The sequence below is a fragment of the Cavia porcellus genome, unplaced genomic scaffold (assembly GCF_034190915.1).
Source record: "Cavia porcellus strain 051 isolate PalLab524CR breed Dunkin Hartley unplaced genomic scaffold, mCavPor4.1 scaffold_5, whole genome shotgun sequence".
NCBI lineage: Eukaryota > Metazoa > Chordata > Mammalia > Rodentia > Caviidae > Cavia > Cavia porcellus.
This window is the reverse complement of record NW_026947488.1, coordinates 23,477,403-23,487,580: the sequence shown is the minus strand read 5'-3', so window position 1 is coordinate 23,487,580 and position 10,178 is coordinate 23,477,403. Positions and strand designations below refer to the sequence as shown.

Below are 10,178 nucleotides of genomic sequence, written 5' to 3'. Positions count from 1 at the left end.
AATCCGATCTCTGCGCATCCTCATCAATACTTGTTATTATTTGCCTTTTTTGGCTATAATCATCCTAGTGGATGTGAAGTGCTATGTCACGGTGGTTTTGATTTGCTTTTCTCTGGATGGCTAACGATGATAAGCATTTTCACGTGCTTGTTGGTCATCTGTATATTTATTCAGATTCTTTGCACATTTTTAAATTGGGGCTTTTAAAATTATGATAATTTAGTTGTGAAACTTTTCATATATTTTTGATACAGAACATTGTCTTGAGCAGGTTCATTCTTGCAACGGTTTTGCAGGGTCTGCTCTCAAGCTTTCTGACCTGCTTTGTGCCACACAATTTTGCAGAGACCGAAGTGTTTCAGAGGTGTGAATTACCCTCTAGAGTTCCCATGTTTCCCCTGTGATCACCTCTTCAATGAATCACTTGCACCTGGACCCTATCTCCAGCTCTATTTCTGGGGAGCCTGACCTCTGATAGACCTTGGAATGCCCGAAAGATTCAAAGGAAGTCAGTGCAACTGGAACTTCCAGAGACTGGGTGAGGTGAAAGCTGTGAGCAGTGGCCGGCTCCACAGGGCACTGGAGTGAAGGTGGCCTCTTTCATCTGGAGAGTGAGGGGCTGCCACTGGGCAGTGTAAGCAGGGGGATCCTAACCCGACGTCTGCCAAGACCCCTGTAGTTTCTGTGTGGAAAGTGGTGGAAGGGGATCTACAGGAAGACCATCCAGGACACTGTTCTACAGAAACTGGCCAGGGCTGATGGGAAGGAGGCAGGAACGAGGGTGCGAGGGTGCGGTAAGTAAAAAGGGAGGCCAGAGGGAGATTAGATATGGGGTGCGGGTGATAATCAGCTCTAAGTCAGACACAGTAAGAACAAAAGGGCTTTATTTAGAGTCTAAGGAGTTGCTAAATACAAGTTCTTATATCTCTGAATCAGTATCCCAAAGATACCAGGGTGGCAGTTTATGTGTGACTCATGACACACTAATAACAATTCCTTTGTGGGGAAGCCCCTACTGGGCTTGAAAACAGGCACAGCAGCCACATGACCAATAGAAAAATAAGAAAAGGCTGGACACACAGAGGAAGTGTGTGCATTCAGAGTCCACAGAACGTGAGTCTGATGCCCCTCTGACGTACACTCCAAGTCTCGGGCACAGTGTGACCATCTGTTCTGGTAGCCTGCGTTCAAAATTACCTGGCGTTCACACTGCGGGTACAACTGGCATTGTGCTCTAGTTCTCCCGCCTTGGTGGCTTCCTGACTCTTTAAAAGACCTTTTTTTTTTTGGTCTTTTTGAGACAGGATTTTGCTTTTGCAGTTCAGGCTGGCCTTGTGCTCACTTTGTAGCCCAGGCTGGCCTCAAATTTGCCACGATCCTCCTGCCTCAGCCTCCAAAGAGCTAGGATTATAGATAGGCGCCACCACGCCCAGTTTAAAGGCTTTTCAAGTTGTTTTCATTGTCACTTTTTCCTTTGATTTTCCCAGTGCATTTAGGGGCTCTGGGGAGGTTCAAGGACAATTTGTGGCTTTCCATCCAGAAACCCAGATCAATGGCCAATGTGTGGAAAGGAGACAGGATTGAGAGGCAGATCAGGATCTCCACTCCCCAGGGCTGGTCTGATCTACCCTCTGAAGGAAAAAAACAAGCCATTTTTTACTCTCTTCCATAGTTACACAACATAGAATATTTCGTTTTTTGGTTTTTTTTTTTTTTTTTTTTTTTTTTGGTGTTACTAGAGATTGAACTCATGACCTCACACTTGCCAGGCAGGTGCTACCACTGAGCTAAATCCCCAGCCCCAATAGAAGACTTCTGTGTCTAAGACATTTTGTGTGTGTGTATGTGTGTGTGTGTATTCCAATGCACCAAGCAATCCTCCCGTGGGCACCAACTAGTTGTCTTACAATTCAATTTAACATTATCTACGTGGAATTAGAGTCAGATTCCACAGGTTAAAGGCTCAATCCTGCAAAACTGTCTTCATTTCAGATACCAGTCACAAGCTCAGGGCTATAACTTGCATTTCTGACCAACAGATTATAAATTGGGGTTCCCATTCCCCCTCCCTGGGTTCAGTTACTATGCTGGAGCAGCTGAAGGAACGTAGGAAATGGTAGTGTCCACCGGCTTGTTATAGAAGATACTACAAAGGGCCCAGATGGAAGAGGCTGCAGCAAGCCGGTGGGAAGAGGGCACAAAGTTTCCACGCCCTCCTTGGACCTGCTGCCTGCAGCATCTCCTGTGTTCAGCTCCGGGAAGCTCTCTGGATCCAATCCTGTTGGCTTTTTAATATCAAATTCATCACAATCATAATTGAAGAAGCAGTGGCCACTGGTGACCAATTCAACCCTCGGCCCTCCCCGCCGGGGAGGACTGAGATGGGTGAGAGGTCCCACCTGTAACCTGCCTCGGTCTTCTGGTGAGCAGCTCCTATCCCAAAGCACACAGGGGCCACCATTCATCTCACCAGTGTACAAAAGGCACTCTTACCACTCTGGAAATCCCAGGGATTTTAGGACCTGTGAGCCAGGAGCCAGGGACAGAGATCACTTTTATATCTCTTATTTATCCCACTATCATGGCCCATTTCACAGAAGAGAAAATGAGACCTGAGGGGCTACAGTCGTTTACCACCCAGAGCCCCCAAAATGGCTTGAGCCTTGGGGAATGGGATCCAGGAGTCTCCTGTCCAACCAGAGCCACAGTCACCAGGAGCTCTTGGACCCCAGCCCCTGAGAGCTACTTCCCAGTGGAGAAAGTGTGGGCTTCAGGCCGGATGGGCTCGGCTTGGGCTCAATGCCAGTTCACAACCTCTAGAGAACATAGGAGCTCTGTGTCATGAGGGCAGACTGTGCTCGACCCTGGACAGCCATCCCATCTGGGTCTGCAGTGGGCAACTGGGGGGCAGAAGAGAGTGAGGCCCCTCAAGCAGATGACTACTCAGGTGAAGGTATACCCCACCTCCAGATGTGTATCTGCTCTCTTGGGGAGCATGGCCCTGATCAGGATGTGCAGGCCTGAGGTTTTCCTGGCTAACGTTTTCCTAGCTGTGTGACCTTGGGACATTTCCCCCCTCTGCAGACTCAGTCTTCTCATCTGCAAAATGGGAATAGTGTGACTCCCATGCTCCTCAGTGTTGAAGCAAGTATCAGATGAGAAAATTAATAGACTAAAGGATGATTTGTAAATGGTAAAGTGCTGAGACTTCTGTTTGCGCTCAGTCCCTCTGTGTTTGCCTCACATCGCCACCCAGCAGACTCTCAAAGCTTTACTCCTTCACAGGACACCACTCCTCTGAAGTGGAGAAAGCTGGGGTCGTGCTCAGGGACCCAGAGATCTCATCCTGCCTCAGCAGGCTTGACAAGCTCAGTGAAAGGATGGAGAGCTAGAGGGCAGCCATATATCAGGCACCCAGCTACTGAACCTAGATTCAGGAGGGTCTTGATTCCGAGGTGAGAATGACCGTTATTCATGCTAAGTCTGCACTGGATGGATGGGGGAAACCAAGCCTTAGAGAGAAGAAGCCACCTCTCTGGGGTCACCTCAGGCAAAATAGCCCTGAGGCCTTGCCTCCTGTCATTGCCCCTTGGCCTGCAATCCAAGCCTGAAGGAGGTCCCAAAGGTGAAGGCTCCAGCATGGCACAGGCAGACGCGTGCTCCTTTATAAACATTGTCTTCTCACCAGCAGACCGTGAATTCTGTTGTGAAGTCCGACAGAGGATTGGTGGCCTCGGCCTCCTCAGACCGACCCCTTCGGGGCTGAGGCTTTGCTGACTTAAATCTGTGGGGTCATTCTTGAGGGAATTGCCATGAGCGGGGGTGGCAGGTTTGGGCCAAGGCCATTAAGCAAGACCCCTTTGGGCTCTGAGAGACAATTCAGGAAGATTCAGGAAACAGTCAGCCGGGGCTTGCCACACAGCGGTCCAGGCATTGTGTAAATCCAGCTCTACTGCTCACTGTGACCCTGGGCAAGTCACCTCCAAGCAACTCTGGACCCCAGTTTCCTCCTTAGGAAAATGAAGGAGAGCTAGTACCAGCTTTGTGAAGCTTTTGTGAAGCATTCAACAAGCCCCTAAAGCCTTTTAGCACAAAACCAGGCACAATGAAAATGCAGAACCAATGTCCGCTCTTGGTGTGACATTTATATATCATTCACTATTACACTCCATTTCAGCAACCTCTCCCCTGGGGCTGCCTGCGTGTAGAGAAGTTATTGGCCTACAGTTCTTTGTGAGGCAGAAGGATGCGTGAGGTAGCATTTGGGACCCCTTCCACCCATCGCCCTATAGCCCCCTCCTCCCTTGAAGCAGCTACGGTCTCTCAATCAGTTTCCATCCTAGCACCCCAGTTCTCCAGCTCCCTGCCTGTGGTCCCCACTGGCTACATCCTGTTTCCATGGCAGCAGCATTTTAAGAGCCTTCAACCCCCCTCTGAGGCGACAGGCATGGATGGAGACAGGCTGATCAAATGCTTCGAGCATCCCTGGGCCTGTCCGGATGTGCAAGGCAGGGGAGGACAAGTGATAGGCAGAGCCGGTTTGGGGTGTATTTCCCTAGGGACACCCCTGATAGGGTTTCAGTGGGTCCTCAGTTCACGCGTCAGAAACTCTCTCCCCAGGGTTGAGAGGCGGGGCAGGAGTGGCCTCTTTGTAAAGGATGACTTCCGCCCGTCCCTCTCTTGCCATGTGATGCCTTCCGCTAGGTTATGACACAGTAAAAACCCCTTGGCAGATGTGGCCCCTCTGCTCAGACTTCCCAGCTTGCAGAACCACGAGCCACATAAACTCCTCTGGTCTACAGCCGTTCCAGGCCACGGTGTTGTATGATCACAGCACAAAACAGACTAAGACACCCCTCACCTCCTCAAGCAGCAGGGTAAAGAATCAAGAAGGTGACTCCAAATGCACCCCAAGTCTGAGTTCAATTGTCTGGGGTGGGCTCCCCCAGAAAGCTGCCCTGTGCTCATCTCTGCTCCTGGCTCTTAGGCAGGCAGGCTGCAGCCCACTTGGAGAAATCTTGTGGCTAACAGGAGGTTCCTGCAGCCGTCTGGAGCCTTGAGTATGTGTAACCCTGTACTGAGACAGCTCTGGAGAAACCCTGGCCTCCTTCTCCTTCTGATGGATCATGTGTGCCCACACTGTCATCTGGGGCCCGGAAAACTCAGGCTAGGCTGCCAGACTGGTGACAAAGACTAATTCATGGGGCCAGCACTGTCAACATCGTGATGCTCACGGGAGGCACTAAGGGGCGCTACCTAAGCTGAATGAAGGCATGGAACCTTCGCAAGATGCTCTACCTGGGACCAGACTTTTCCTGCTGCTCCCCACACCTGCTGGTGAGGATGCTGCTCCCTCTCCTCCCCAGCGCCAGCCCCCACAGCACCTGACGACACTGCTAAAAGGGGAGTGAGGGCCTGGGTGCCACGCGAGATGCTGCATCAGGGATGTGGCGGGAAGATGAAGAAGACAGCGAGCGGACCTTGGGGGTGGGATTTTTGGGGGGTACAATGATGAGACTCCCTGGGGTTCCCTGGCTAAGCAGGGGGTCCCTAGCCTTAGAGGAGCTGAGTGAGATGGAGCTGGGGTGAGTCCCTCACCCTCACCTGCAAGTGCACAGTTGGCTTCCGCTCCAACGAGACCCCCAGCTGGAGGCTGAGCCTGTGGTCCTTGGGTGCCAACTCCTAAGTGCCTTAAACTCACCCACGCAGTCGTCACTGGAGGCTCGGGCTGCCCTCCAGGGCTCCACGCTCTCTCCCACAGGACCCAGCAGGATGGCGCTCTAGCTACCCACACGGAAATCTGCTCGACAACCTTGCTTTATTCCATCACAGACTGATGTCCTGTTCCCTGCCACTGGCTCCTGGGGTCACTGCCAAAAGCATTTCACTTGAGTCCTTGTCCCAGGTGTGTTTCTGGGTGACCTAAGACAAGAGCCCACATGTGTTGTGTCCTGTTGGGGAGCTATGCTGGCCTGGTGCCCCGGGGATGGGGTGGGGAATGTGTTAGGCTGTCCAAGAGGGAGTCTTGGCAGCGTCAGTACCAACAGGACTTCCACGAGGAGACCCTGGAGTGACAGGGCTAATCAGTATGGGATCCTGACTCCCACAGGCCCTGGTTCTGCATGTGTGAGCGGTGCATCTTCCTGGAGTTTGCTGGAACCAGAAGCAGGTGCACAATTCCCATCCTCCTGGCAGTCAGCTGTTTGGGGGCCACATCTCTGAGAGACTGACCAGCTCTTCCCCCCAGCTAGTCTTGTGCCAGCCGCCCCAGAGCCTGGGGAGATGAAGGGAGGGCATCTCCAGCTAGAGGGATGCAGGTGGGCTTGTTTGGGGTGAGTCCTCCAAGGATGTCTGTGAGTCTGTCCCCTCCGAGGAGAAGCTGTCCCCGGTGGGGCAGGAGACCTGGCTCTTCCTGGGGAGCCACTGCCAGGAGAAGAGGGTGACACGAGAGCGCTCCGGGGTGGGCTCCAGAAGCTCCTGAGAGCCTTTGCCATCATCAGCTCCTACCACCTGGCCAGAGGATGGAGGGTCCACCTGGAAAGTTCTGCTCTGCTGGCTTCTGGCAGCCCAAGGAGGCCAGCAGGCTTTTGGCAAATGATTCACACCCAAAGAGTCCTGTAAGGACAGGTCCCACCTCCCCTTGGAAAACACTTCTCCATTTGGACCCCAGCCTTTGGCCACTGCCCCTCTTGGTTCTGATGGTGCCAAGTGGGCAGCAGAGTCCACCAGGCACGGGCAGTGGGCCAGTGCCTTCTTCAGCAGGCTCTGAATCTCCTGGTGTCTCCCTCGGGCCTCCTGCCACAGCTCCTGGCCCAAGCCTGTCTGGCTCAGGGAGGTCACCTGCAATGCCATGGCTGCTAACTTCTCGGCAGGGAACTCGGATGCCAGGCGCTGCAGGTAACGGTGCAGGCGGCGCTGGTCCCCAGGGCTGGCCCTCTTAGCCTTGCCCAGCCTAAGCTGGCTCACCAGATCCTGACAGTCCTTGTGGAACCAGGTCATCTGGGGGCAAGAGAGAGGGAGGGGCAGATGCAGTCAGGGCATGGGACCCTGCAAGGACAGGCTCCTGTCTGAGCAGAAGGCACCCCTGCAAGGGCCTCGCTCTGCTGAGCAGACCAGTGCCTGTAAATTTGGAGACCTTCTGTTCGGTGGCAATTTTCTCTGTTGACCAGGATAACAAGGGTTTCCCTTTCTTCCCTGAGTTACAAACTCCCACCATGTGGCAACAGCTTTTAGCACCCTAGGGCTCTGCAGGCACCTTCGACAGACCAACAGTCCAGCAGGGCTCACCGTCTCTGGGGCTATTTCTCCTGGAAAATGGGAGCAGCAGTAATTGCAAAAAATCTCCTAAGAGCTGTAAATGTGAACTCCTAGACTGGTTTAACCCCGATAGGTGCTGAGGGAGGAGTCTGGTTAAGAAGGATCAAATGCTAACTCTTTTCCAGGTTCTATGGGTCTCACACATGATCAAACTGAACTGTGCCAGCAATCCATTTTACAGAGGAGGAAACTGAGGCTCTGGGCAATGAGATAACACGCCCCAGGTCATACAGCAAGGCAGGGAGGATGTGGGTTCTCTCCAGATAGACAGATGTTAGGCCTGACGGAGAAACCGGCCCAGGCATGGCAGGACAGTCAACCTGGCCAGGCCCTGAGGCCTCTCACTCTGGTAGGGCCCCTGCCCATCTTGTGACTCTGCCTGTCCCAATTCCTCCACAAAATATCTACAGGCTGAAAAGAAGCCCACATGTCCCTAGGAGCTCGTGAAAAACCTAATCTTCCTCTCCATTAATTTAGAGCCCGACACCGGGCTGCTCGGCTGTGGGATGGCAGAACCATTTCCTCCGCAGAGACCGTCTTCCCGCGGATTAAGGGAACTTGTCTTTAGATAAATGGCTTCATATTCATGGCTACACGGGAGCTCACAGCCAGGAAGGGGCCCCATAAATCTCTGTTAGCGGCACAATCGTGTTATTATCGTTTAGCGCCAAGCTGCTGCACACAGGTGCCCACCTGGGGCTGACTGACCTCCGGTAGACTGTCTGTCTGTGTGTCTGTCTGGGATTCAACCTTTCTAGCCAACCTGGACAGACACAGACAACCACAGATTCAGAAAACCAGCTGGCCCAAACCATGAGGCAGAGAGCAAAGGTCTGGACCAGAGAGGAACAGCACCTAGCCTGGTCACACAGCCAGTGTCACTGGAGCCGGGCTCACAGTCAGGCTTCCCCACCCTCAGTGCCAGTTTGAGCCTGGCACAGACACCACCGTCTCACAGGCCACCCAGGCCTGCTCTTCTCGCTCTTCCCCACTCCCCAGGCAGCCTCCTATGACAGCTCAGTGTGCACGGTCTGTGCCGGCCATCTCCAAAGGACCTCAGGAGAGACAAGAACAGGACAAAGCAGCGGGGTCACTTCAGATCACAGTGAGCCATGAAGCAACAGAGCGGCTGATGAGAGAGGAGGGCTGGGTAGCACAGTGGTCAGGATGGGCAGCCTGGAGAAGCAAGGGAGAAGGAAAGACAAGACCAGCTCAGCCAGCGAAGCCCTTCCTGGGCAACGCATGGGAACAGCATGTGCAAAGGCCCTGGAGCTGGAAGAAGTTGGGTAGATCCAGTGAAGGACGCTGGGTTGCAGTGGGCAAAAATCAGGAGCAAGGAAAAGAAGCTTCCTGCTGCCCAGAACCCTGCATTACTCTTCCTCCAGATAACAAGAGTGACGTTAATGAAGACCCTTAAGTTGAACGGCCCGATGCTGGAGGTTACTGACAGTTAATCTAAGTCTCTCGTTGCCTGGAAGGGCAGGCACTAAAGCCAGAGTCTCAGCTCTTCACCCCGCAGCTGAGTGGCCCTGGATGTTAGCTGACCTCTCTAGACCCTCATGTGTAAAACAGGCACAACGCTGGTACAGGGGTGGGGATAATAAGCCAGGTGTGAGATGACTGGGGCACGGCCTGGCACATCAGAGCCAGAGAAGCAGCAGCTGGCATCACCACCACCACGGGGCCGGGCTCAGAGCAGTGAGGCTGCTGTCACCGTCGCACAGCCCACGCAGGACATGTGACCCTGACTCTGAGCCCCGGATGCGGCCTCTTCCTTGCTCACTAAGCCCATAAGGCTGCGTGTGTGGTGACTTCATTGTCACCGCTGACATCTGCCTGCCCTGCCGCTGCCTCAAGGACACAGAGAGCACTGTCCTTCCTTGGCCCTGGCATGGGTGCATGGACCCGGCCCCTCCTGTGAGCCCCAGAGCATCCTGCATTCCCCGTCCCTGCGTGCACGGCCATCCTCATAGCTGGGGTGTGAGGTCAGGCTATTCCCATGCTCTGTCCCAAGTGGCAAGTTCAAGGGGCAGCCGAGGGCACTGGACAGAGCCGGCCCTGAGGGCTCTGGATCTCTAGGCAACTCCTCTGCCCTCAAAGATCTCAGTTTCCCTCTCAGAAAAATGAGAGCTGCATGGGTTTAAGCTCTCTCAAATCTTAAGAAGGAGGCCTTAAGTTAAATCCTGCTTGATGCCTGACACTCTGGTTAACCTTGAGCAAGTCACCCACTCTTTAGGCCTCAATGTTCTGATCTGTGCGATGGGAACAGCACTGGTGTCCTGTCAGGGTGTGAGGTGTTCACAGAAGGCTCTGAGCAGCCCCCCAGCAACCTAATCTTTTCACACACCCTCCTCCTCGTCATGCCACCTGGGTAAGGCTCTCTCTGTTGCCTCTTCCTCTTCTCTAAGGAAAGACACAGGATGGATCTGTTCCAACCTCCCTGGCCTCTCATGGGACTGGGGCCGGAGTCACGCGGAGAGCTGAGGGCGGCGTCTCTGGGCTCCCACCCGTCCCCACTGCACCACCAGCCACGGAGGGTCTGCAGGGCGGCCCCAGGGCTCACCTTCTTGCAGAAGCGATGCAGATGCAGCAGCGTGTCGAGATCCGTGCGCTGCCGCTCAGCCGCCATGTAGAAGTGGGTCAGCTTGGCCTGGAAGGCCCGCTGGGTCGCAGCAAAAGCCACCAGCTCCGGGAGCTCCTGGCCCCCAGCCTGGCTCCCGGCTCCCAGTTGGGCTGCCTGCTTGGACAGCTCCAGGCCGCGGCGGTACTGGGCCTGGGAGGGGAGAGAAGGGTGTTCTCACCTTCTCACCCCTTACAGCCTTGGCAAGTGACGAACACCTAGAGAGGCCAAGGCGCCTTAG

At 54.0% G+C, this 10,178-nt stretch overlaps 1 protein-coding gene across 3 annotated transcripts in view; it reads right to left on the bottom strand.

Annotated features, from left to right (window-relative positions):
- Positions 1 to 866: 866 nt before the first annotated feature.
- The window catches only part of Kiaa1755 (KIAA1755 ortholog), a 39,911-nt gene continuing 30,599 nt past the window's right edge, over positions 867 to 10,178 (bottom strand). For 2 of the 3 annotated variants that reach the window (XM_003467749.5, XM_063248361.1), the window contains exons 13-14: positions 9,881 to 10,090; positions 5,800 to 6,999 (exon numbers count right to left, since the gene is read on the bottom strand). In XM_003467749.5, coding sequence (XP_003467797.2) covers positions 6,304 to 6,999; positions 9,881 to 10,090 — 906 coding nt within the window. In that variant the 3' untranslated portion in view covers positions 5,800 to 6,303. Of the gene's footprint in view, positions 4,011 to 5,799; positions 7,000 to 9,880; positions 10,091 to 10,178 lie in introns of those variants that run through there. The other variant, XM_063248362.1, reaches the window with a different exon arrangement.